The sequence below is a fragment of the Medicago truncatula genome, chromosome 4 (assembly GCF_003473485.1).
Source record: "Medicago truncatula cultivar Jemalong A17 chromosome 4, MtrunA17r5.0-ANR, whole genome shotgun sequence".
NCBI lineage: Eukaryota > Viridiplantae > Streptophyta > Magnoliopsida > Fabales > Fabaceae > Medicago > Medicago truncatula.
The window spans coordinates 6,293,949-6,321,590 of record NC_053045.1 but is presented as its reverse complement, the minus strand read 5'-3'; the positions used below and the strand labels follow the sequence as shown (position 1 = coordinate 6,321,590).

General features: G+C 31.7%; 3 protein-coding genes and 1 non-coding gene across 4 annotated transcripts; 2 read left to right on the top strand and 2 right to left on the bottom strand.

The window, feature by feature from the left end:
• Positions 1-2,177: 2,177 nt before the first annotated feature.
• On the bottom strand, positions 2,178-7,780 carry LOC11437906 (receptor like protein 23). Its single transcript, XM_024780378.1, has 4 exons — positions 7,528-7,780; positions 5,948-7,444; positions 5,646-5,715; positions 2,178-3,246 (listed from the first exon to the last, which is right to left on the bottom strand). The coding sequence occupies exons 1-4, from the start codon at positions 7,778-7,780 to the stop codon at positions 2,178-2,180; spliced, it is 2,889 nt and encodes a 962-aa protein (XP_024636146.1).
• A 2,581-nt stretch (positions 7,781-10,361) lies between these two features.
• On the top strand, positions 10,362-10,435 carry TRNAN-GUU (transfer RNA asparagine (anticodon GUU)). The gene has a single exon. It is a non-coding gene; the product is annotated as a tRNA-Asn (tRNA).
• An 11,556-nt stretch (positions 10,436-21,991) lies between these two features.
• Positions 21,992-23,833, top strand: LOC11422490 (uncharacterized). The gene is made up of 3 exons (XM_003604749.4): positions 21,992-22,184; positions 22,305-22,631; positions 23,329-23,833. Exons 1-3 carry the CDS (start codon positions 22,118-22,120, stop codon positions 23,478-23,480), a joined length of 546 nt encoding a protein of 181 aa, XP_003604797.1. The 5' UTR covers positions 21,992-22,117; the 3' UTR covers positions 23,481-23,833.
• A 1,902-nt stretch (positions 23,834-25,735) lies between these two features.
• Positions 25,736-27,169, bottom strand: LOC11422489 (uncharacterized). Its single transcript, XM_003604747.3, has 3 exons — positions 26,987-27,169; positions 26,511-26,837; positions 25,736-26,220 (listed from the first exon to the last, which is right to left on the bottom strand). Exons 1-3 carry the CDS (start codon positions 27,051-27,053, stop codon positions 25,979-25,981), a joined length of 636 nt encoding a protein of 211 aa, XP_003604795.1. The 5' UTR covers positions 27,054-27,169; the 3' UTR covers positions 25,736-25,978.
• Between the last annotated feature and the right edge of the window lie 473 nt (positions 27,170-27,642).

Sequence of the window (27,642 nt, the reverse complement as noted above, 5' to 3'; positions counted from 1 at the left end):
GATATATAAAGTTTTGAAGGCTCTATATCTAGATTTTGGAGTTGTATCCTCTCGGTTTTTTTTTTTTTTTTTAGAGTTATAAAGCTTTCGTTTGTGCTTTCGGTTTGATTATGATGTTTATATATAGTTATAAATCAACTTATATATTTCTATTTTGAATGAAACACTATCATTATAATTCTCAATGACAATGTTTTATTTAAACTTTATAGAATGTTTCTTCAAGTTATAATACATATCACCACACATAAATGAGTAAACACAAAGTACAACTTAAATTTACATACAAAACATTATTTTAATAGTTATCACAATCCCTAGCACTGATGTTATCACACCCTTAAAATTCTGTATGTCTGTCCTCTATCAGTTGCATATTCAAAATACATCCTTCGGAAGATCCAACAGATAATTTTTCTACGCGTTTCCAATAACATACTCTCCATCGCTTCCAAAACAAGGTGGGACCAATGATGATTCCGAGCCCAAAAACAAATCCCAACTCCATACTCAAAAAATTCCAGTCAATTGAACAAGCTAACCTTTCACAGGCTGGTTCTTGGGGCAGCTCATCCTGCCTTTTACCATTTGGTTTTTCAGGCAGTGGAGGTCCATATAGCCCATTGTTTCCTTCAAACGAAGTCGCTTGAAATGACTGAAGTTGAGTTCCTGTCGGGATCTTTCCAACCAAATAATTGAAGGAAAGGTTCAAATAAGAGAGGAACAACAAGCTTGCCAGTTGCACAGGTATTACACCAACCAAGGAGTTATTTGAGAGGTCTAATGACTCTAACTGTTTCAGGTTCCCGATAGTTGATGGGATTTCACCAGAGAAAGCATTGTTTGAAAAGTTGAGAACATGGACTGCTTTGAATTTCATCAGACCTTCGAAATGATTGGATGAGAAATCAATCGCTGTGAAGATTATATTGTTAGAATTTTAACCAACTTCATCTCCTGACCTTTATTGGAAACTGTCACAGTATCCTGATAATATGTGTAGTCTTTCTTTAGCGTGTGGATGAAGTCTGATATAACATCATCTTCATCTTGCAATTCTATCCCATGTTGCGAAGTATTTTTCTTGTAGTTTTCCATTGAAATTGTTGAAAGCAATGTCCACAATCTGAATCATTTTCTAATGCTTATCTGCTTGTGAATGTGAACATTCCATGGATCCATGAAACTTGTTATTCCGCAAAACCAAGACACTAAGATTTTGTATGTTTTTTAAAAAGCAAGGAAAGCCACCAAAAATTTGATTTGATCCAATGTCTAACACACCTTTAATGATGAGCAGTGGGAAAGAGACTTCGGAAGCGGCCCATGTAAGTGATTCCCATTGATGTTCAAAGTCCTCGCAACACAAGAAGCAGGAAACATATCTGGTATAGAGCCAGTGAGATTGTTTTTACTCAAATTTATGACCTAAATGGTACCAGCCATTAATTGTCATTAAACATGCGGGAATTGTTCCAAAAATTTTATTAATGGAAAGATCAAGTACTTGAAGATTTGAAGCATTGCAGAGGAAATGAGGGAAACTTCCCTGTAAGTTATTATTTGAGAGAAATAGAAACAATGTGGAAGACAAGTAATTAAATAGCAGATTGATGAAACATGGGTATTGGTCCTTACAGCTGGTTGTTATGAAAGTCAAGAAGTATAAGGTTGGGAATATGATTCTTCATTGGTCTTTGAAAGTTAGTGAGAAAATTGTGAGAAATCTTTAGCGTATCAAGATATGGTAGTTTCCAAATCCAGTTTGGTACTATTCCATGAATCTGGTTATCTGAAAGGTCTAGATAACCCAATTCGGATTGGTTAATCAAGAAACTAGGAAATGTTTTAAAGTTGCAGGATGCCAAACCTAGAACATTAATTTTGGGAATAGAAAGTAAATCATAATTTAAAGCATTCCAACTGATTGATAAGTCGTTATATGAAAGATGTAGTTCACTTAAACTTGTAAGGCCAAAAAGTTCATCTAATTGGACGGATCCAGTGAACTTGTTAGAGGAAAGATCAAGGCGATAAAGTGAACCAAGCTGCAATATAGATTTTGGAAAAGGCCCTGATAGATCATTGCTTCTTAAATCAAGGGATTCTAATACGGAGGAATATATGATTGTGAATTCTTCTAGATTGTTAAAGTGGTTGGATGAAAGTCGGAGACTTTACAGATATGGGAGTGTAAAAAGGAATGATGAAATGCTACCATTGATAGAATTAAAACTCAAGTCAAGTTTAACAAGATTCAGCAGTCCTTCACTGTGAAAAGAGGATGAAACCTCACCACTTAAACTATTATAAGATAGGTCTATGTGGTTAAGGTTTTTGGCCATACTAAATGATGGTATCGGACCTGTGAAACTGTTAAATGACAAATCCAAGTAACTTAGTTCTGTTAGGTTTGAAAATGAATTGGGAAGTGTTCCATTAAATTGAGAATTAGAAAGATCCAATTCATATAAGTGCCTCATCTTACCAATGATGTGTGGAATTGCTCCAGAAAAGTTTGTGAAACTTACCCTTAAGGTCTGGAGAGATCCACTCAGCTGAATTTCTGGAAATGAACCATGGAGATTGCTGTTGTATGTTATGTCAATAACAGACAGTGTTCCAATCTGAAAGATCTTCTGTGGAAATGTACCAGTCAATCCACAATCTGAAAGACTAAGGGTGGTCAGGTTTTGAAAATTAGCAAATGTTTCTGGAACGGGGGAAGAAAAATTGTTCCTATCAAGAATAATGACTGATAGGTTCCTTAGTTTTGATAGGGAAGAATCAAGTGGCCCTGCTAGATCACATTTATACAAGCTCAACATTTGTAGTTCACGCAGTGGCAACAAAGCATTGCTCCATTCCTGCCCCTCAGATGTTAGAGTTATATCTTCTAGATACAGTTGCCTAATCTTGGTCAGATTTTGGACAAACTTTTGTAGATTTTGGTTGTTGATTTTCAACGCATTCTTTATCGCATGTTTAGGTCCAGAGATATCAAGAGTAATCAAATTTGTAAGATTTGAAATCTCTACAGGAATCTCTCCCTTAAAGCTTGAGTGTGAAAAATTCAGATAATTCAACATCACCAACTTGTTGAATCCCGATGGAATGACAGTTTCAAACAAGTTATAAGCCAAATTCAGTTTCTGGAGATGTTCGAGACTGAAAAGACTACTTGAATTATCAAAACCATCAGAGATATCTTCTTCACTCAAGTCAAGGCCAATCACTTGTCCTTCACTGTCACAAGTTACACCACTCCAATCGCAGCAAGCAATGATTTTATTCCAGAATTTTAGTTTGGTGGAAATTTCAGGGTCGAATGCGAGATTATTTTATAGTTGAAGTAGCAATAGATGTTGATCTTCGAGACATTTGGCTGAGGCAACGGTGATTTGGAAACTGATATAAATGCAGTAGTAGCAGAGAATGAAGGAAAACAATGGAAGTAATGTAATTCTCATTGTTGTTTAATTACTTAGAGTGTGAATTACACAACACAAGACAAAACTAAGAAAACATAGGTAACAGATGATGGTCTTATGAAGTTGTAGGCACAAGAGAATTTTGTTGAACAAGACCTGTAAAGTTGCAAGTCATGCAATTGCAACTAAACATTCCATAATTGATAATTTAAATTCCATTTTTCATAGTAAGCATAATCATTTTGGTACATGACTTGTAGTGCATGACTTATTAATTGTTATGATGTTGGTACATGACTTAGTCCATTCCTTTATTGTGGCAGATAAAAATGTCTCCTTTTAAGAGCAACACACCTTTGAATCTTTTGTAGCAAAGCTGTAAGAAGATTTTTATTGTTTTTTTGATCAAAGTTAGAAAAATTAAATTGATTAACCAATCACAATCATCCATTCTCTTTGCAAAAAGGAGATGGCTACTCCCTCATAACAGTCATTGGCAGAACAACATTTGTTAATTTGTGCTCATCAATTTATAGCCCTAAAATATGCAGCTGTAGTTCTTTCTATGAGAATTAAAACAAAAGTCAGTCCACAAATGCATGTTTTGTAAACATGTTTTTGAGATTATAAAACAGAAATTACAAATTTACTATGCAATCTATATATATAAAAAAAAAATAACATACCATGACAAAAAGACTTTCCAAAACACTACAAGGTTTAAACAGTTTTTGACAAGGTGACATTATACTCGCTTTGTAACACCCATTTCATGACAACATAAATTCTTATGTTAAACAAGTCCTTATTTTATATACACATTCAAGTCTCAATTATTTGATCCTTAATATATAATAAGATATACTCCAAAACTTTTCTCTCTATTATTGAGCCATTGAGTGACATATGGTTGTAGAAACATCGAGTGACATATATATGGTTGTAGAAACATTGAGTGTAGGTAAACGTGGCTAATGGTATATATAGCTAGTAGGTGTGGTTTAGCTTTAGCATGTGTTGAATTGAAGGTATGTCAGCAGTGGAAAATCCATACTTAAAATCCATGTGATAAATCCAAGCATTCATGGTGTTGTCATGAGTTGTCTCTCGCGCCATATAGCACTTCTCTAGATATTAAAGCACGTGGATATGCGTGGAGTATGTCTGTGGGAGTGGGAGTGTGTGTCACAAATATTGTCTTGATACCTTTATGTTGTAACTATAAACATCATAATCAAACCGAAAACCCAAAGGTGACATTATACAAGGCTATACAGGTAATTACAGTAAGTAATTATAATTAAGGAGAACAAATCAATTTCCGATTTGTGTTCTTATAAATATGATAAAGAGGACAAGTTAACTTCTTATTCACATCCCCCCTCAAATTGACGCGGCTGGTCAATGGGCATCAATTTGCTAACAAGAAATTGATAACAGATTGAATGCCAATCAACTTCGATATGCTTGGTGCGTTCATGGAAAACAAGCATTCATGGTGTTGTCATGAGTTGTCTCTCACGCCATATAGCACTTCTCTAGATATTAAAGCATGTGGATATGCGTGGAGTACGTTTGTGGGAGTGTGTGTCACGAATATTGGCTTGATACCTTTGGGTTTTCGGTTTGATTATGATGTTTATAGTTTTTTTTTTTTAAGAGAATGATGATAATAGTTATAAATCAATATTTGTATCTTGAATGAAACACTATTACCATAATTCTCAATGACACTGTTTTATTTAAACTTTATAGAATGTTCATTCAAAGTTATAATACATATCATCACACACAAAGGAGTAAACACAAAATACAACTTAAATGAAAATAGAAAACATCGATTTAATATTTATCACAATCCGTAGCACTAATGCTATCACCACCTTAAAATTCTGTATGTCTGTCCTCTATCAGTTGCATATTCAAAATACATTCTTCGGAAGATCCAACATAGAATTTTGTCTACGAGTTTCCAATAACTTACTCTCCATTTCTTCCAAAACAAGAGGGGAGTGATGATAATTCCGAGCCCAAAAACAAATCCCAACTCCACACTTAAAAAATTCCAGTCAATCGAACAATCTAACTTTTCACATGTTGGCTCTGAGTGCAGCTTATCCGGACCTTTACCATATAGTGTTACATTCAGTGAAGGACCATATAGTCCATCATTACCTTCAAACGACGATGCTTCAAATGACTGAAGTTGGGTACCTGTTGGGATCTTCCCCACCAAATGATTGAAGGATAGGTTCAAATAAGAAAGGAAGAACAAGTTTGCAAACTGCACAGGAATTCACCAACCAAAGAGTTATTTGAGAGGTCCAAGGACTCTAGCTGTTTCAAGTTTTCAATAGTTGATGGGATTTCACCAGAAAAAACATTGTTTGAAAAGTTGAGAACATGGATTGCCTTAAATTTCATTAGCAACTCTGGTATTGGTCCTTCGAAATGATTGGATGAGAAATCAATGGCTGTAAAGATTTTTAGAATTTTTTCCTACTTAATTTTTTGACCTTTATTGGAAACGGTCACACTATCTTGGTAATATGAGTAAAAGTTCTTTCCCATGCTGTAGATGAAGTCTGATATAGAATCATTTTCATCATGCATCATTCTTTCCCATGTCATGAAATATTTTTCTGGTATTTTTCCATTGAAATTGTTCAAAGCAATGTCCACAATTTGAATCATTTTCCAAGGCTTATTTTCTAGTGAATGTGAACATTCTATGGAACCATGCAATCTATTGTTCCGCAAAACCAAGACACTAAGTGTTGGTATGTGTTTCAAAAAGCATGGAAAACCACCAACAATTTGATTTGATCCAATGTCCAATACCTTTAATGATGAGCAGTGGGAGAGAGACTTGGGAATCGGCCCATGTAAGAGATTTGCATGGAAGTTCACAACACAAGAAGTTGGAAACGTATCTGGTATAGAACCATTTAGATTGTTATTCCTCAAATTTAATGCCTCAAGGATACTAGTCATTGTGATTAAACATGGAGAAATTGTTCCTAAGATGTTGTTGAAGGAAAGATCAAGCACTAGAAGATTTGAAGCTTTGCAGAGGGAATGAGGGATGCTTCCTTGTAAACTATTATTTGAAAGAGATAGAAAATTTGTGGAAGACAGATAATTACCAATATCATGTGGGATACCAGAGAAATTGTTGGTTGAGTAATCCAAGCATTCAATAGATTCAGGAAAAACAGATACTGATCCTTGTAGTTGGTTGTTATGAAGGTCAATTAAAATAAGGTTGGAAGTAATATTTTGCAAAGAACCTTCCAATTCTGTGAGAAAATTGTATGAAATATCAAGTAGTGAAAGACTTTTTAGTTTCCAAATCCAATTGGGTACCACTCCTTGAATTTGGTTAGCTGAAAGGTTTAGATATCCCAATGTTGATTGATTTTTCAGGAATCTAGGGAAAGTTTGCAAGTTGCAGGATGCCAAATATAGTGTTTGTAGCTTGGGAAAGGCTGTCTGATCAACACTTGCATCATTCTCAATGATTGATATGTTGTTGTATGAAAGGGTTAGGTCAGTTAAATTTCTAAGCTCCAAAAGCTCATCTAGCTGCATTGACCCATTCAACCTATTAGATGAAAGATCGAGGAAAAAAAGTGAACGGAACTGGAAGAGAGATGTTGGAAAAGGCCCTGATAGATTATTGCTACTTAAATCAAGGAATTCCATCACATTGGAAGACACATTTATGAATTCGTCAAATTTACTAAACTGGTTGGATGCAAGAGAAATTCTCTCCAATGATGGGAGTGTAAAAAGGTATGAAGGAATTGAACCATATAAATCATTATGAGAAAGGCGTAGGTCGGTAAGGTGTGTGAGGTTTGACAGTGAATTGGGAAATGTTCCATATAGTTGACAGTGAGAAAGGTCCAATAGGAATAAGTTTGTCATGTTACCAATAGTGTGTGGACGTGTTCCAAAGAAGATAGTGTTACGCAATATAATGCTATGAAGAGATTCACTAAGTGAGTGGTCTGGAAAAAAACCATGGAGGTTGGGGTTGTCAGATAAGTCAATAGCTGACTTTTAATTTGGAAGATATTTTGTGGAAATGTACCGATCAATCCACACTTTCGAAGATTGAGGGTGGTTAGGTTTTTAAAATTGGCAAATGTTTGTGGCACTGGGGATGAAAAGTTGTTCTCACCAAGAACAATGACCGTCAGGTTCTCTAGTCTTGTTAGGGAAGAATCAAGGGGTCCTGATAGATCACAATCAGACATGCTCAACTTTTGCAGGTCACGCAAAGGCAACAAAGCATTGCTCCATTCATGTCCCCGAGATGTTATACTTATACCATCTAGATACATTTGCCTAATATTGGTGAGATTTTGGATAAACTTTTGTAGATTTGGGATTTTAGGTTTTGTGTCGACATAAGAAGAGAGATCAAGAGTAACCAACCTCGTGAGTTGTGAAATGCTCAACCGAATGGAAGAATTTAAATAATTATGAGCCAAGTTCAGTTCCTTGAGATGTAGGAGATTGAAAAGAATACTTGATTCGTTAAATCCACCTGAAATAGATTCTTCACTCAGGTCAAGGCCAATAACATATCCCTCATTGTCACAGGTAACACCACTCCAATTGCACTTGCAGCAAGCAATGCTTTTATTCCACAATATTAGTTTCGTGGAATTCTCAGGATGAAATGTGAGATTGTTTTTAAATTGGATCAAAAATGATTGTTGATCCTCAAGACATTTGGCAAAGGCAAGAGAGGTTTGGAACAGATAAGGAAGGAAAAGAATGTAAGTAATGTAATCGATCTCATTGTTGGTTAATTACTCTGAGTGACAACAACAGCACAAATGGTTTGTGTTATAAAGTTTCAGAAATATGCATACATACACAATCATTCACGTGTTTTGCATTGTGGAAAAGTTTTTAGAGAAATTTCGTGGAACATGACCCATATAAATTTTTTCTATCAGGTGAAATTTCGTGGATCTGACCATAATTTTGTTTTCCTGCTTTCACTATTAAGAGCATAGTACATAATTTTGTCTAATTACATCTCTAATCTATCAATGAATAAGAATCCATCATGATGCATTAAGTTGTCCACTTTTCATAAAGCATAGTCTTTTTGGGTCGTCCATTGTGGATGAGAAAAACGTTGCCTTAAAAAGGGCAAGACAACATTGAATTTTTTGGCACAAACATGTTATGTTGTCTGTCACCAGTCAAATGATAGGAAAGTTCATTGTATTTGTATCATAGACTTGTAAAATAGCATCTAGTGAAAAATAGTATATACATTTTACCATTGTAGGAGATTGGAATCAAGAAACCTCTAATTCAACCAATTTTCAACAAGCATGCATGAATAAGTGAGAATAAAAAATTGGTTAATGAAGCACTCTTGTTTAGCAAGTTTGAGTTAGAAGTCTCATATTGTTTATAAAAGTGGATGTTGAACACTATTAGTTTTATTAGTGAGATGCCCATGAACTCAATGTTTTAAGCATTGTTGTTAAAATCACGACTTAAATCTCAAAATCCAGGATTTTGCGACTTGAAACTTATTAGAAATCGTGGTTGGGTACAAAACCGGCTTGTGAGGTGAGGATTGCCCCCACTTATAAACAAATTGTCATGCCAACTCCTAACCGATGTGGGACTCTTAACACACCCCCTCATGCTCAGGATTGCACATCTGAAGCGTGAACATAAATGACGGATGACCCGATAACAAAACTTGATAACAGGTGGCCCAAAGAATCGTGAAGAGGTTTTGATACCATATTAGAAATCGTGGTTGAGCCTAACGCAACCCCACAAAACCGGCTTATGAGGTGAGGATTGCCCCCACTTATAAACAAATTGTCAGACCAACTCCTAACCGATGTGAGACTCTTAACAAAACTTTGAGTCATTTATGACAATATACAATTTATAACATATATTTAGCATTATTTTTGTTTTATCCATCTATTTTGATTGGCGATTTTATGATTTTTTATTTTGCTATCCTATATTGATTCTACAAAAATAGTTGAGTAAAATCTTAAGGTTTTTGGTAAATGTATACAATATCTAATTCACTTGTATGATTTCTCTGAGTTAAACATGAATGATCCTTGCACTTTACTCGTGACCCAACAAGCACAACATCCAAAATCTTTTTTGTTTGAAAAAAAAAAAATCCAAAATCTTAATTCAACCAATTAAATTAATAAATTATTTTCATGGTTAATAAAGTCTTAAACTTTCATTTCAACAAAAAAAGAAGTCTTTAAATCAAACAAGTCCTTAGTTTATATACACATTCAGCTGCAACTTTTACAAAGCATTGATCATGTGTTTGATTTGCAGCACCATATGATCCTGAATAGAATGCCGGTAAAATCCATTCCATGGTTAATAAAATATTATTTATCCTCATGACACTAAACAGAATGTATGTCAACTCTCGTACACTATTATGCTGGATAAACTTCTACTTCTAAAGCTTGCATTATTAGTGTAATATTATGTTCACCACCTTTCAAAATTTGGAAATTACAAGAACAGAGTTAGACCTTCAAAATGTAGAACATAATAATTGGGTTGATATATAAAGTTTTAAAGGCTCTATATCTAGATTTTGGAGTTGTATCTGGCCTCTTAATATACAAAGCTTTCCTTTTTGTGTTTCAGTTTGATTATGATATTTTCTTTTTTTTCTAAACAAAATATTGATAACAAAAGTTGTTAAACATTTTCAACAATTAGGAAAAATTTATGTGCCACTCAAGAATGAGATTGTAAAAAAAGAATGTGCTACATGCTGCATGAAACATGTTTTATCGAATAAAATTCATAAAATCATATGAAAGAATTTACTTACGTTAATTTCCTATTCCGTAATTTAAAATAAATATATATGTTTGTTAATATGTGACATGTGCTGGAATAGCTCAGTTGGTTAGAGCGTGTGGCTGTTAACCACAAGGTCGGAGGTTCAACCCCTCCTTCTAGCGATTTCAAATTTATCTTTTTATTTTTCTTATTATATGTATTACGAATTACACGATCGTTCACTTTTATTCTTGACGAATATTCTTTTGTAGTTTCGGTTCAATGAAATTGACTGGTTTTTCTTTCTGACGAATTATACGAAAGCATGATTTTGTGTTTGTTTGACTTGTAAATTGACTCATGTACACCTTTTTGGCTATAGACTTACTTGAGAAATATAATAAATGGGCAAGAGATAGGTCATTTAAATTTGATAGAAATATCAGATTAGTTTTTAAGGACTTATTTAAAACATAAAAACTTCAAATAAGTATATTAAATTAAGAACTTGAAAAACTTATTTTAAACATGAAAAAAATTTAAAGGACCTATTTAAATTTTATAAACAATATTTAAGAACCTATTTAAAACTTAAAGGACTAATCTCATATTTTTTCAAACTTAAAAAATCCAAAAAAGGTATTTTGCCAATATAATAATTTAACTTGTCAAGAACAAATAAATATTTGTTTTGAACAAACGAAATATATTAACACCAAAAAATTGTGTAAAAAAAAACACCAAAAAATATTTTGCTAACATAAGGCGTATCAGATCAGAACATAGAGCTTTACAATCAAGTACACAAACTTGCAGGGGACCAAAAAAATCTACATGCCAATGTCTAAACAATATAAATGATTATACCACCAGTTATGGCACTCGAGAAAAACAATTATTTGTTGCTTTCAACCAACAAAATGAGAGTATCTTAATTTTGTCTCAGAGTTGTTGTAATGTTTCTTCCTAGTGGTTGCAATTTCTGTTATTCATTTATTTTCAAATCACCCAAACACATGAAAACAAAATTAAATGTAACAAAGACCAAATTGATTTGTCCGGTCCTCCATGTGACCAAACTGAATAGATTGGTTCGTTAAAAAGAACGGGTTTGTCGATGAAATACCAACTGAAAGCCGAACAAAATGCCAAATGTTACCAAAGAAAATGCAACCCTAAAAAGATGTTATGCCATTTCGTCAACCCGATAACAACTCACATAAAGCTATGCATCTTGATGAATGATGCCACGTTGAAATAAGTTGGCCTTTGTGAAAATTCGATTACGGAGAAGACGCCAAATAAATAACTAGACTTTCAAAGGAGCTTTTTTTAACCAAATAACATAAAAAATCAATGACTAAACATGTAAATTTGCAATTATTAATAATTGATACGCGCCACATACTATATAGCCTTTAACTGTATCTAAATGCCATTGCTACCTATCACTCACATCAACCTGCAATAAAACATCATGAAACAGAGCACAACACTCCCCTAATATCTCTTCCTCCCAAGCAAACAACATCTGTATCCACTTCCAAGCCTCTCCTCCCTCACCCTAACATAAAGAAAACATACCTGCAACATATATCAAGCGATTTTCTGAAAGCTCATAAAGCCTCATGTATGTGACACACATAGAAATGCCACCCAATCAAGGATCTGTCCAAAAATAAGTACTTACCCCATCTCCGACCACCCTCCTTAAGTTATCGTCAAACCAATTACTCCACCTCCACACCACTCCCTCTTTAAATCCGCCGTAACTCCTTCCACCATGTCGACCCATCTCTTCTACCCTCTCTCAACCACCCTCCTTCCTCACCATTAGGTGCCAACAACGCTTTAAACCACAAACCCCTTCTAATTCTATCCACATACATCCTCCAACATCATTTACCTAATAAAATATTATTAAACTCTTTCATCTGTCTCAATCGAAACCACCATTTTCCATATTTAACCAAAATTTCCCAATTAACCCATGAAATTTCCCAAAGAACAAATAAACATTAACTCTTTACTTAAATATATTAATTTGTCGACGATAAAGATGATAATTAAAAAATTAGTAGGTTGGATCATTTGTTTGACACTTGGTTTAAATCAAAGTATTTCCTGATCAAAACATGTCCAACACATAAAGATTAAAAAAAAAAAAAAAAAACAGATGTTGAGAGACGTTGGAGAAGAGTGCAGTGCAAATAGAGTCGTTGATAAGTTTTGATCAAGAACGTTAGCCCTTTGACTGGTATGGATAAATCCATTGAAAAGTCTTTTGAATTTCCTTTGCTGAAAGAAATATTATCTGTTGCATTCTCTTTGTTCTTAATGTCCTTTATTTGGTTGCACACGTAGACATAAGAAGACAAAAGAACTGCTCTATCAGATACTATGATAGAGACAACTCACATAATAAGATAAAAGATTATGTAGATTCTGGGTCCTTCAGATTCAAGTATGCCAGTCAGATTTTGTTTCAGATGTCCTTCACATAATCTGTTGAGATCACTTTCCAGCTTCTGTGAGACATTCTTCTTCTAAGGACATTGACTTCTGGTTGACCTTCCTTTGAATCTTCTACCACAATCTTTTAAGCTTCCCAATCCCATTTTGATGCTCTTCATATGTCCTTTCTTCATGATAGATAGATTCTGCACACTTGAACATATGTTAGTATTTCTATTATTTTTCAATACTTTGTTATCATCAAAACTCTAGAGAACTTGTATGAACCGTTCTTTTTCTAACATACTTAATATTACAAATTCATTTATAAATTGTCTGCACTACTTAAGTTATGGGTCCATACCTGTTCTAAGATATTTTAGGAAGAAGTTAAAAATATTTGAAGAGAGAAAATATGTGATTATGTATTCCCTTAAACACACAGGTGGAGAATGTGGTTACTTGATGATCACTTAAAAATGTAGTCAGTTGGAATGGCATGTCATGATTCAAAATAACATACGGAAATTCATTCAGCATCACATATTTGATTGAGGTAAATGGGCACATGACTATTGATACTAAAATGAAGGAAGTTTAGATTGTACATAAATAGTGAAATGATTATTATTAGTGAAGAAAATTAGTGAAGTCTCTCGTGTCTCCCTTTGATACTCTCTTATAGAGTACTTTCTCCATCCTAAATTATAAGAAAAAAAAAAATTCATTTTCTTTGTCTAAAATTATAAGTAAAAAAGATTAACTTTTATCATATTTAGTTATATTGTTTCAAAAAATTATCTTTTCTAAAGAAAAATTCAATGCAAAGTGCAATCAATTTGCTCTCTCTTTCATTTTTTCAATAACCAATAACCAATGAAAATTATTTTTACATCTTCCTATAAAATTTATTTCAAGGATAACACAAGAAACTATGTTGCAAACTACTATGCTTTAGTTTTATAAATAAATGTGTTTTTTTTTTCTTCTTTTTCTTATAATATGGGACGAAGGGAGTAATGACTAAAGCCTTGGACTATGTCTTCTTCTATCTTTCATTTAATGCTTTTATCTAATACTACATCCGTCTCACAATAATAGTCTTTTTAGCATTTTTTTCTTTTTCTCAAAATAATTGTCACTTTAGAATATCAATGCATCATTTATTATTAATTTCCATTATTATACCTTTATTTATTGAATTTCATCCAACTTAAACTACTCCACTAACTACAATTAATAAGGGTATTTTAGTAAATGATATTAATTTTACCATTAAAATCAACGCAATCAATCATTTCCTTAATAGTTGTGCACAAACCTTAAACGACTATAATTTAGAGACGGAGAGAGTAAGAACTCCGACATTAATTGAGTTCTCATTTATCAATTCTCCATTTGATTCAATAATTAATTTGCAAAATATTCTATGCCTTTTTCTAGAGGGAGGTACTCTTCTTCCACCAGCTTAGCCTAAACTTTCACCACATATTTTCTCTCTTTCACCTCCAATCCAAGCCAGTAAGGCAAGATGTAGCTCTTCTTCGGTGGTGCGCTGCACTCTTTTGTTGTTCTAGTCATAAGGGATTAAATCTATTGATTTTCAGTAAGTGGTAGGCTCGTGGAGTTGCATTCATGTTGGCGAACAATTTCATTTACCAATTTTGACACAAAGGAATGCTTTTACCATTGATACGAAGAGGAACACTCATAGACTACTTTCGTTTGCAATTTGATTTCGTAGCCTGAGCTGGGTTCGTTGGATTGTTTCCGTGGTGGTTGAGTTGTTTGCTTGAGAATGGAATAACTTAGTTTTTAGTGTGTTCGTGACCAAACAATTATTACTCATTTTTTATTTTGCAAAACATTAATATGTGCACTTAACATTAACATGACCTCCCTCAAAAAAATAAAAAACATTAACATGACCAGTTTATTTTTTATTTCATTCTGTCATTATTTTAAACAAATAGTCATTTTTTATTTTATTAAATAACTAATAAATCATTTTCTTTTTCCACCAAAAAAAAAAACTAATATATCTGATATATAATATTGATAAAATGTACCTCATATCTATATTCAATGAATTGAAAGAAAAAAAAAAAAAGTTTTTTTCTATGTAAAAATGACTGAAAAGTAATAAGTAGCCTTAAAGGACGGTTGCAACAATGAGGTTCAGTTTAATGTGGCGTTCACGATGATAAATTAGTTGAGGATATTTGACCATATTGATCGGCTATTAAATGATTTCCCTAACTAAATTCCAGTTATATTCAATTGGAATTGGAATTTTGGAGGGAAAATATGACACATGTATATGCGCATACCGTTACGGCCACAGCGTCAAGGACACGTTTCAACTCATGCATGGATCTTTGATTATACTAGTTATGAGCGACATCGAAAAAAATCCATAAAATTAATATAAAAAATGTTACTACTTTGTCCCTAATTATAAGACTTTTTAAAAAAAATTGTCCCATTTTATAAGACCCCTTTGATACTTCCAATACATTAATTATTATTTTTTACCACCATACCTCTATCTACAATAAATATCATGTTAAAAACATAAACTAACTCTCTCTTAAGGATAAAATTGTAAAAATAATAATAATTATAAACAAATTTAATATTATTATCAACTTTCTTTATTCCCGTGATTTTGGTAAGAGGATCATATAATTAGGGAAGAAGTAGTATTGCATAATAATGAATTTTATAATAAGATTCTACAACAATTGAACGAGATAATATCAATATTTTTGTAACCCATTTAGAGTTGGTCTTTGGTTGGTTTGAGACATTTTGGCGTGTTCTTTTCAAAATCTCAGATTTAATTCTCTCTGGTGTCAATTTTGATGAGCTAAATCATATAGAGATATGCTTTTACTTTAAATGGGTTCCCATAAGTAAAATATGAAATTGAACCCCTTCAAATTAGTTTTTTCTTCCTTAAAAAAAAAAAATAGTTTTTTCTTGAATCGGATACCTAATTTTAAAAAAAATGTTTTTGTTTAATCAAATACTATATATCAAAATTTGTGAATGCAACTCTAATAAATTTATGAGAAATATTAACGAGTGTATCTGAGACATTCTTCAAACACCTTTAATAGTATGTTTTTATGAAAATTTGTGTATTTAATGTATTGAAATTTGAAACATTTAAATTTTTTAAGAATTTATATAAATTTGAGATCCTTAAAGAATATTCTGGGTGCACTCGTTAACAAGACGCTAAATTTATTAATCTTTTGTTGATGCTCAAAGGAATTAGTCACCAAAAAATATTGCTCTAATTTGATGAGCCACCTACTTAAGTCGCCCTAGCATTAAATATTAGAAATTAATTATAAAGTCATTTTTACGATAGACTCTCAAATTTAGTGTCTGTTTGATATTTCATTGAATTTATCAAAATTAGAGTGTGCTAATGTGATTTTGGTTAATTTATCGTGTGACCCCAAATTAATTTTACGTTGCGTAGTCTCACATTGCAATGATCATGGTTTTGTGAAGCTAGATATACAAGTTGCAACTTTGAACTAGTCGTGCAGTGTCGTTTGGGGTTGACAAAACTTGATTTGATTTGATTTTTAATAATGGATCGATTTTGATTTAAATTGAGCAGCACAACGGTTAACCAAATGAGATTCATGGACTTTAAGATGGAAAAGTCATAATGATTTTATATCTTATATCATCTTTTTCTTATTTTATTTATTATTTTTCTTTCATTTTTATCTTTTATAAATCACACAAAATTATATTAAAGTTATCGTGACCTCCGAATTTAATCTAATCATTAACCTGTTCTATTTTATTAGGTAAAATCTGCATGAATTCTACGTAATTTATATAAAATCCTCATGATTTAATAGGACCCATACAAGATTTTAGCACTAAAAGAGAATGTGTCCAGCAATATCTGTTTTTTGATGAATGAATAATATATGTTAAATAATGTGTTTCTAGCACTCATCTAAAATATATTTTTATAAAAATGAATAGATCGATAAATTAAATAGTTTTTTTTTTATGGAATCGATAAATTAAATAGTTAAAATCATGCTTTAATATAAAAATCATGCTTGAATATAAAACTACAAAGCACGTAAGCTAAAATTCTTTCCAAAGGCAAAATAATAATAAACTCTAAAACAAAATATTGGAACTTATATTTTTCATATACCCACCGTTTAGAGATCAAACTTTCAATCAGGGACAAAGCTATACGTTTGGAAGAGGTAGCTTTGGTTACCCAATAAATATTATTTTTATTTGAACAAGTTAGTATATTTAGTAATTACCTGTTCGATAATTTATTTTTTTACTATTATAAATGAGTTTATTTGTCAAAAATAAGTAGAAAGAAAAATGTTAAAATATATTTATTTGTTTTATAGTCGACTTATTTTGACATTTTTTTTTATCTCTTAAGCAACAACAAAAAGAGCCTTATTTCCTTAAAAAAAAAAAAAAAAAGCTTTGTTAACGATAAAATGCATATATATTTTTATATTTAGCCTTTTCTACGCAAATAGTTAACTTTGGCTTTGTTTGCAAGTTTTGAGGGGAAGAAATTGAAAAGCTAAGGAGGGGAAAAGAAGGAAAGGGAGGGAAGAGAGAAAGGAGGGAAAACATTCCACTTGTTTGGGAGTTAGAAAACTAACAAGGAAAGGAGAGGGAGAGTTTATGTTATAATTTTACCCTTTTGTTTCTCTTAAAATCAATACATTGTGTTATACTTTGTAATTTATCTTGTAATTTATTCAAAAGAGCCTATCTCATGAAAAATAAATTATTACGATCTATTTTTAAAAAACTGTTTATTCAAAACAACTTATTTATAAAAAAAAAAGCTTATTACGATCTCTTTTTAAAAAATAACTTATTTATACAAAACAACTTATTACAATCTCTTTTTAAAAACAACTTATTCAAAACATCTTATTTATACAAAACAACTTATTACAATCTCTTTTTCAAAAACAACTAATTCAAAGTAGCTTATTTATGCAAAACAGCTTGTTACGATCTCTTTTTTAAAAAAGAAAACTTATTCAAAAAAGCTTATCTTAGAAAAGCAACTTATTACGATCTCTTTTCAAAAAACACCTGATTCAAAACAACTTATTTACACAAAACAACTTATTACGATCTCTTTTTCAAAAACAGCTTATCCAAAACATCTTATTTATACAAACTAGCTTATTACATAAGTTATTTTTTAAACAAGCTATTTTGCAAAAATACGCTGTTTTGAATAAATAAGTTGTTTTGAATAAGTTGTTTTGAAAAAGACATCGTAATAAGTTGTTTTTGTATAAATAAGCTGTTTGAAAAAATTTGTTTTGAAATAGAGATCGTAATAAGTTGTTTCGTATAAATAAGCTATTTTTTTTGAAATGATGTCGCAATAATTTGTTTTTCATAAGATAAGCTGTTTTGAATAAGCTGTTTTTCAAAAAGAGATTGTAATATGCGGTTTTGCATAAATAAGCTGTTTTGAATAAGTTGTTTTTGAAAAAAAGATCGTAATAAGTTGTTTTGTATAAATAAGCTGTTTGAAATAAGCTATTTTGAAAAAGAGATCGTAATAAGTTGTTTCGTATAAATAATCTATTTTTTCGAAAAGATTTCGTAATAATTTGTTTTTCATAAAATAAGCTGTTTTGAATAAGCTGTTTTTCAAAAAGAGATTGTAATATGCTGTTTTGCATAAATAAGCTGTTTTGAATAAGTTGTATTTGAAAAAAGATCGTAATAAGTTGTTTTGTATAAATAAGCTGTTTTAAATAAGCTTTTTTTTAAAAAAAAAAAAAAAAAAGAGATCGTAATAATTTGTTTGTCATAAGATAAGTTATTTTGAATAAGTTGATTTTTAAAAGAGGTCGTAATAAGCTGTGTTGCATAAATAAGCTGTTTTGAATAAGCTGATTGTAATAAGTTATTTTTCATAAGATAAGTTGTTTTTTAGAAAGAGATCGTAACAAGTTGTTTTGCATAAATAAGCTGTTTTGAATAAGTTGTTATTGAAAAAGAGATCATAATAAGCTGTTTTGTATAAACAAGTTGTTTTGAATAAATTGTTTTTTGAAAAGAGATCGTAATAAGTTGTTTTTCATAAGATAAACTGTTTTGAATAAGCTATTTTTTGAAAAGAGATTGTAATAAGTTGTTTTTCATAAGATAAGTTGTTTTGAATAAGTTGTTTTTCAAAAAGAGATCGTAACAAGATGTTTTGCAAAAATAAGCTGTTTTGAATAAGCTGTTATTGAAAAAGATATCGTAATAAGTTGTTTTGTATAAACAAGCTGTTTAGAATAAACTGTTTTTTTAAAAAGATCGTAATAAGTTGTTTTTCATGAGATAAACTGTTTTTTGAAAAAAGATCGTAATAAGTTGTTTTTCATAAGATAAACTGTTTTGAATAAGCTATTTTTTAAAAAGAGATCGTAATAAGTTGTTTTTCATAAGATTAGCTGTTTTGAATAAGCTGTTTTTCAAAAAGAGATCGTAACAAGCTGTTTTGCAAAAATAAGTTGTTTTGCATAAATAAGTTGTTTTTGAAAAAGAGATCGTAATAAATTGTTTTGTATAAATAAGTTGTTTTGAATAAGTTGTTTTTGAAAAAGAGATCGTAATGATTCGGTTATGTCTAAAATTGAAATTTTGAATTATTATGAGGGCAAAATTGGACAAATGAAGACGTTCAAAACCCCCAAAAATCTTTCCTTGTTTTTTTAAAACTCACAGACTACGATTTACCTCTCCATAAACCTTTCATTCCCCACCCCTCCCCTCCAAAACCCAACTCGCAAGCAAAACCTCAGTCGCTATTTTCAACCGAATGTGTGTGTGTTTGGTTATGTTGTGACGAAAATTGATTTTGATTGAATTGATTTTGTAGAATTGATTTTGATTAAAACTGAATTGAATGAAAAGTGATTTATGTATGATTCATATGAAAGATATTGTTTGGATATTTTGTGTCAAAATTAATTTTAGTTATGAAAATGATCAAAATGGGTTTTTTTATATGTGCATTTAAAAGAGATTTCATTTATTTTATTTTTTACAAATTTCAATTCCATTTTTACGTTTTTTTTAGAGCATTTCCATATTTAGGTAGTTATTATAAACTATCAATTATTTTTTTTATTTTATAAATTTAAAAATGATTTGGCCATTAAAAAAGGCTTTTTGATAGGCTTTCACGATGTGAAGCCTGGATACGAGATACGATACGGCTGGGATACGTTAATAAAAAATTATATAATTAAATGTATAATATAATTATAACATTTTTTTTAATATGCAAATATATTAACAAACGCAAGAAACTAGACTCGTAACACATTAACATAAATATAAATAATATTGACGATTAAGAGAGTGGTGATTAGTCAATTACATACGCAAAATATATCAAAAAGAGCACCATCAATGTTATATCAATGTTATACTATATCCAAAAGGAACATTGTTAATGCTATACTATATCGATCAAAAAAAGAAGCACTATATCCAAAGTGGAAGGGGACCACTTTGGAAGAAAAAGTTGAAACCCTAATTTTTTAAAAAGGGGAAGATGAAATTGTTTCTGTGGTATGATGTAGGTCGTACTGGCACCAAAGAAAGATAAAGGAAATGTATATATATTATAGTAATATAATATTTTTATTTTTATTTTTTACAAAAAAAGAATCACAGAAATCAAAATAATATAAAAAAAACACAAGTATCCGTGCGTATCGGGACGTATCGGAAAATTATTTTCTTAAAAAATAAAATTTAATATTTGGATACTCTCCCGATACGTATCGGGAAGCATCGGGCAGGTATCGGTGCAGGATACGCAGGGGATACGGTACGTCATCCATTTTGAAGTATCGGAGCTTCACAGCTTTCACGTAACAAGAAAACAAATCGGAGTCGCGACAAAACCACTGTTTCTTTTTCTTCCCTCAACAGAGTCTTCTTCAACCTTGCTTGAGATTTCTGCAACAAAAAATAAAACTTCCCAGCAACAAAAAAACACAAATGCAACAACCAGTGAGATGAAGTAACAAACTTCTCATGTAGCTGAAGGTATTTGTCAAAAATAAGAAAAAAAGTGAAAGAAAGTGATGAGGTTCAAAGGTAAAATAGATAAATGGAGGTTGTCTATTTTCACTGCAGAGACTCGATTCCAAGAAGCTAGGGAGAGCAGCTTCTATAAGAATCGATTTTAAAACTGCAAAAGTACGATGGCGATGTGGTGAACCAAACACGTCTAAATTGCTTTTGAAAGATCAGAAGGTGTTGGACTGTTTTGACCGCGTAACCAAACATGTACTAAGAGACTCAAATCCACGATATGGGGCTGAAAAAGATTCTTCTAAGAGCATCCACAATGGACCCTCAACTTTGAGGTCTTAAATAGATCCCACATTGACACATCACTTTTTTATTATTTTTTATAATAGTACATAATAGGTACTCAATCACTGCAATGAAGATCTCCCAACAATAGGTTTAAATAGGACCCACCAATAACATTAAAAAACCAAGGTAAATTGCAATTGAAATAATGTTGGACCCATTTAAGCATTGAAGTCTTAAGTGAGTGCTTTGGGTCTTGGAAGATCCCTAAAAAATTTCTCCACAATGGAGGTACCTATTAGGTACCGGGTCTTAAATAGTTAAAACCCTACCATTGTGGATGGTCTAATAACTTTTATTTTAAGGTCAAAGTAATTTTCTATTCACATTTCATAATTTTAAGCTTTTCATACTTTGCTTTATCAATGGAAAATTGAATTTTGTTAGGCACACACGTTACCCCACAAATGACAAACACGTTGCCATTATTCTCTCCGAAATTGTTTAGAAGCAAAGATGCCGCCGATACAATATATGCAATTTCTTGGAAAATAAACAAATAGTGAATTTGACAAATTGACTTATATCCTTAATTTATACTAGGAAAGTTCTAAAAGTCGTTAGTTCAAACATCCAAACACGTCTTACATTTCGTCAATAATCATGTACCCCAATATCAAATCAAATCAACCACCAAAGAATACAATTCAACGATAAAATTAAACGTAAGAACTAAGAAAGTATATAGAACCAAACTTTTTATTTATTTTTTAATTAAATACAAAAACATTCGTAGACTTGGCCAATTTTTTCACCTTCTAAACGCGTCAATTAGTCCAATAGAGACGCGGGTCTTAATTTTACCACTTCAAATTTGCCTATATATATACCTATATGATACCTTTTCCATATCATAGTTCTTCAACATTTATATCATTAAATACACAACAAAAACAAAGGAAAAAAAAAACATTTTTAGTCCTTCTTTCCTATATACAATTTCTCCATTTTCCCAAACTATACCTTCATTTACAACCATGTCTTTCTCAACCAAACTATCATTGGTTTTATTACTTTCTTCTTTTCTCATCCATGCTTCTTTAGGTATGTATATTAATGTTTTTCTTTATACTATACTATTTTCAATATAATTAGTTGTTCATTTTTTTTCTTGAATATTTTTCTTATGATATGTATATTAAAACTACTCATAAATTATTGCAGCTGAAATGGTATGTGAGGACTTACCAAAGGAAGTGTGTACTTTCTCAGTAGCTTCATCAGGGAAGAGATGTTTGTTGGAGACTCAGAAAGGTGTCAATGGTGAAATTGAGTATCAATGTAGAACATCTGAAGTTATAGTGGAGAGAATTTCAGAGTACATAGAGACAGATCAATGTGTGGAAGCATGTGGTGTTGATAGAAGTTCTGTTGGTATTTCATCTGATGCTTTCTTTGAGCCACAATTCACCGGCAAACTTTGCTCACCAGCTTGTTACAAAAAGTGCCCTAACATTGTTGACCTTTTCTTCAATATGGCTGCTGGAGAGGGTAAGAATATTGTTCATTTTTAATCTTACACTATCACCTGACACGACACAAACATTAACACGTCGACACTGCTAATAATTTGAGAAAATCATATGATTTAGTATAGTTATTTGTGTTGGTGTAGTGTCTGCGTCAGACACGACACGAGTCCGACACTAAGACACGTCTAATCCGATGAGTATCCATACTGCATAGAAACTCACTGGTTTCTCTAGAATAATTTAAAAACTAAATTGACTGACTAAAAAAAATAAAGATGAATGAAGATTTGTATATTTTAGAGATGTTTTCGTATTTTCATTAGTTTAAGAGACCAAATTGTCCAATATCTACAATTTTGGAGGCTAAAGCGTGACATATATTTTATTCTAAAGTTTCTTTAATTCTTCTATGCAAGGAAGTTTTGTTCTTTTTAATTCTCACAAAAATAATCATGCTCACCTTTCCTTACATTTAGAGCAATGTTTATTCATGTTCTGTTCTTGTCTCCTACCTTCGACAATCAATAAGAAAGTAACATAATACCTTAAAATATTTTAACTTCAAATCTAATCAAGGAATATATTGCTCTTGTACTCAACTAAAACAATGAAATAATTAAAAAAAAAAAAAAATGTAACATAGGAATTTGTTTATTTTCTATTTGATTTGTTAATTGGCATAGATAATAACAAACCTTAAATTTATGTGACAACAGGAGTATTTTTGCCAGAACTATGTGAGAAACACAAGACCAACCCTCGTCGTGCTATGGTCGAGCTTGTGAGCTCCGGAGCTGCATTTGGCCCGGCTTCTTCAGTTTCAGAGGACATTGTGTTAGCACCTGCAGCTGCACCTTCTTCTCTGTAATTTTAGAGAGATGGTGTAAATTTTCCAAAACATTAAATTTATATATTCCTATGTTTACTATAGTAGAGGATATATAGAGGGAAATATATTAATTCCTTGTTATTGAATTTGTTTTGATTAATGTAATAATCAAGTTGAGTTGGGCATGTTAATGTTTCATTTTTATGTTATGTACTATTTCATGTTCTCCAATTATCAAATTTTGGAATTGTTTCTTCTCTTGGTATCACATTTGATATCTACAGTGAATTTTGTCTCAATAAGAAAAGTTACTTGTTATACTTTCTGGTGGGTGTATATTCACTCTTTGGTTCTGTTTTTTATTCTATTTAATACAAAAGGGTTCATATCTCTACTTAGAAATTAATATGTTTTGTTGTTTTTTTTTTTACAGTGAAATATGTTTCGTAGTTGAAAAATGAAAAGCTATCTCATTTAGATCAACTTTTCTATAAGCACAACCACAAATGAATAACATTTAAGAACAGTCAAGTCAAATGAAAAAAGTAAAATAAAATTAAATTAAATGATGTGATTAAATTGGTTTTGTTTTAATTTTGAGTAATGTTATATTGACAAAGTATTCCACACCTTAGCTTTCATATGAAGCAATTCAGCATGGCAAACAAACCAATGTTAAAAAAAATGATTAAAAAAATTAATTTGTATAACAAACCGTATTAATATACGGTGTGGACAACTTTTTGGCTGTTCATTTTACATTTCCCTTTAACAAATTGATTAAAAAAATGATCTAAAACCCTTAAAATATACTTGATTTTCCATCTAAACCACCTTACAAACTTCGCATTTCACCATTTTGGAAGCCATAATCAAGAGGTAAGTTATCAATTCTCCTCATTTTCGTTTTTAGTTCACATTTTCCTCTGTTTATGTCCAACTTGTACAATTCGAATGTTGGTTGTATCTATATTGGCCAATCCAGACACTATGCATGTTATGTTTTCCTTGCTTTCTGAGGTTTATGTCGTATGTAGGGTTTATAATTGTGTTTGCTTTTCCCTTGTTTCAATAATGGAGAGAATTACTGATGCACATCGTATTAGGCAAGGCAGAGTTACATCGGCTGCCTTTGTTTGCCAAGAGCGGCAAGCAAAACGGTGTTCTCAAATCGAGCATAGACACAAAGACAAGAAGAAGAGGTGCAATCTGAGATGCTGTCACCACCACTATCACGTGTTTTATAATTTCCTGAAGGCCCCCAAGAAATGTCAGTGTTGCCTATGTTTGGTGATCATGTGGCGATTCATATATCGTACATTTTGACACAATTGATCTCGATATGCGGGAACATTTTGATAATGTAATTTCGAATCCAATAAAAATATTTGGAATGTGTGATGGTTATGTACTCTAGAATGATTTTAATTATTCAATACACCGAACAAGTACAACTGGCAACTGCTGCATACTTCTAATGATCACAGGGCAGCATTTTTTGCTACATTAATTTGGAGTATTTTGAAACATATAAAAACCAAATCATGGAATACTTCAACAGGGCAGAACAATTTTATATTATCATAAGTTTAATCTTTCTTCTTTAGACATTTATATTTCTTCATACAATTTATTATTCAGGCTACATTATTTTCTCTTTCAATTTTAATGAGGATTGTATTTCATATCACTATTAGAAGCCAAATTTTTGCTGCGGCTCTAACACTTTGCACTCTTGAGTAACAAGTGAAACATATATGCTAAGTGCAACATAAAAGTTTCATTTTTATCGCAACAAAAACCAGTGATGATTGGAATTTTCATTTGCGATGTTGAGGGTCAATTTGATCTTGTAAATACGACGTGCTTCTCATCGATGTGTGATATGGATATAGGAGAAGCTCTTGGTCTATATCATGCTCTCACTTGGATTCATGACTTATAGTTCGAACAAGTGAAGTCAATGGTAAGAAACCTACTGGTAAAGCCTGTTGTTGTCTCTCCAGCGAATGATGCAAGAACTAGCAAGCATAAATATCAATATGTGATTGATGTGTGCGCTGATCCACAACCCGAGAATTTGGAATGCAATCGTGAAGATGATAATCGTCTTTTTGATGATACACATGTGAGGATGAACCCCACAATAGTCATGAGGAAGAGGATCTTGTGCGCAAGGAGGATGAAACAACTCATTCTTCTAAATCACAATTCAGGTGATTAGAGGATTGAGCACAATCATGCTCCAGAACCAGAAAGTACCACCGAGAAGTCTATTAACGGTTCCTTCAGCATTAAGACAAAGGGGAATCAAATATGATCTTAATTTATGATACATCATTGTTTTAAGCAAGTACATAATTTATTGATACAAAATTTACGATAGATATCAAATGAGTTACCAAGAACTTAAACAAATCTGAAATTGTAAACATATTACATAACATAAAAATGAAACAATACCAAGCACAAACTATTTCAATCTTGATTATTACATGCCAACATGATTGAGATCCTCTCCATTATTCAATCTTCTTTCACGGAGTTTGACCACATGCGGTGACATTCAATTGCAAAGGACTATCCTCACAGAGGGGTTGTTTTTGTGGGGGCACGTTGTCCTCTGAAATCTCAGAAATAGGTGCAGCTGCAGGTGCTAACGCAATATCCTGTGAAATCGATGAAGCAGGACCAAGTGCAGCTCCTGAGCTAGTAAGTTCAATTGTAGCACGACGAGGGTTGGTCTTGTGTTTCTCACAAAGTTCCGGCAAAAATACTCCTGTTGTCACATTAATGCAGCTTAGTTATCGTATATAACAAAACAAAAAGAGTTAAAACCATACTATAAAAAATAAGAGTCCTATGCAATTATCGTATATTTGAAATTGGGTTCTCCCGAACGATTTATCTTCTAGTATAGCTCATTACCAACTTGAACTGAATCAGTTAATTATTTTCTTATATCATGTATTTGTCTTGGGAAGTAAAATATTTTTTTTATTCACATTGACTTTGACAAATGTATGTGATGATGGTAAATAAAATAGTGCATTAACAAACAAGTCTTACCTTCTCCAGCAGCCAAATTAAAGAAAAGGTCAACAATATTGGGACACTTAGAGAAACAAGATGGAGAACAAAGCTTGCTTGTGAAGTAAGGCTCAAAGAAAGCATCAGATGAAATACCAACAGAACTTCTATCAACACCACATGCTTCCACACATTGATCTGTCTCTATGTATGCTGCTATTCTCTCCACCATAACTTCAGATGTTCGGCATTGATACTCGGTTTCACCATTGATATTCTTCTCAGTCTCCAACAAACATCTCTTTCCTGATGAAGCTACTGAGAAAGCACACACTTCCTTTGGCAAGTCCTCACATACCATCATAGCTACAAATATTCATGAATAGTTTTAATATGCATATATCATGAAAAATAAGTCAAAGAAAAATAAATAATATTGAAAATTATATTATGCTATACGTATAAATAAATGTCAAGGAAATGAAATTGAAAATTGTAGGATATAATATACATACCAAAAGATGTATGGATGAGAAAAGAAGAAAGTAACAAAACCAAAGGCAATTTGGTTGAGAAAGACATGGTTCTATGTAAAAAGTATAGTTTTGGCAAATATGATGAGATATTATTTAGCAAAGAAGGAACAATAGATTATTTCTCTTTCTTTGTTTTTGTGTTTATTTGTAATGGGAAGTGTTGAAGATGGATATGATTTGGAAATGAAAAACATATGGGTATATATAAGTTTTTCTTTTGTTAGTAGGTAATGTTTTATTTTTGTTTTGCTAATAGTGGGTATATTATATTATATGTTGAAATGGAAGTGGTAAAAGTAAAATAAATTCCTCGTTTCTAATGGACTTATGGAGGCGATTATTTTTTATTTATATTTTATGTTACATGGGAAAAAAATTCGTGGAGGCGTTTGGACTTTGGAAAGCTGCAAAATTTGGCAAGGAATATGTATTTTAGTTGTATTCGTTATCCATGAATAAAGAAAAAAGGCTAAAATATGGTTTTGGTCCCTGCAAATATGACTCGTTTTGGTTTTAGTCCCTGTAATTTTTTTTTGTTAGGGACTATTTTCAAAAGTAAAATATTTTGCAGGACCTTTTTACAAATCAAAAGATTTTGCAGGGACTATTTTTCTAATAAATGAGTTCACTCATCA

Bases quoted from the DNA above. Each gene is read 5' to 3' on its own strand.
- LOC11437906 (XM_024780378.1), bottom strand. From the start codon at position 7,780: ATGTATCTAGATGGTATAAGTATAACATCTCGGGGACATGAATGGAGC. The intron at 5,716-5,947 runs GTCAAAAAATTA...ATTCCTGTGCAG, and splicing joins TGTGACCGTTTCCAATAAAG to TTTGCAAACTTGTTCTTCCT. The intron at 3,247-5,645 runs GTACCCAACTTC...AACTTGTGACAG, and splicing joins GGTGGGGAAGATCCCAACAG to TGAAGGACAAGTGATTGGCC.
- LOC11422490 (XM_003604749.4), top strand. From the start codon at position 22,118: ATGTCTTTCTCAACCAAACTATCATTGGTTTTATTACTTTCTTCTTTT. The intron at 22,185-22,304 runs GTATGTATATTA...AAATTATTGCAG, and splicing joins TCTCATCCATGCTTCTTTAG to CTGAAATGGTATGTGAGGAC. The intron at 22,632-23,328 runs GTAAGAATATTG...ATGTGACAACAG, and splicing joins CAATATGGCTGCTGGAGAGG to GAGTATTTTTGCCAGAACTA.
- LOC11422489 (XM_003604747.3), bottom strand. From the start codon at position 27,053: ATGTCTTTCTCAACCAAATTGCCTTTGGTTTTGTTACTTTCTTCTTTT. The intron at 26,838-26,986 runs GTATGTATATTA...GAATATTTGTAG, and splicing joins TCTCATCCATACATCTTTTG to CTATGATGGTATGTGAGGAC. The intron at 26,221-26,510 runs GTAAGACTTGTT...ATGTGACAACAG, and splicing joins TAATTTGGCTGCTGGAGAAG to GAGTATTTTTGCCGGAACTT.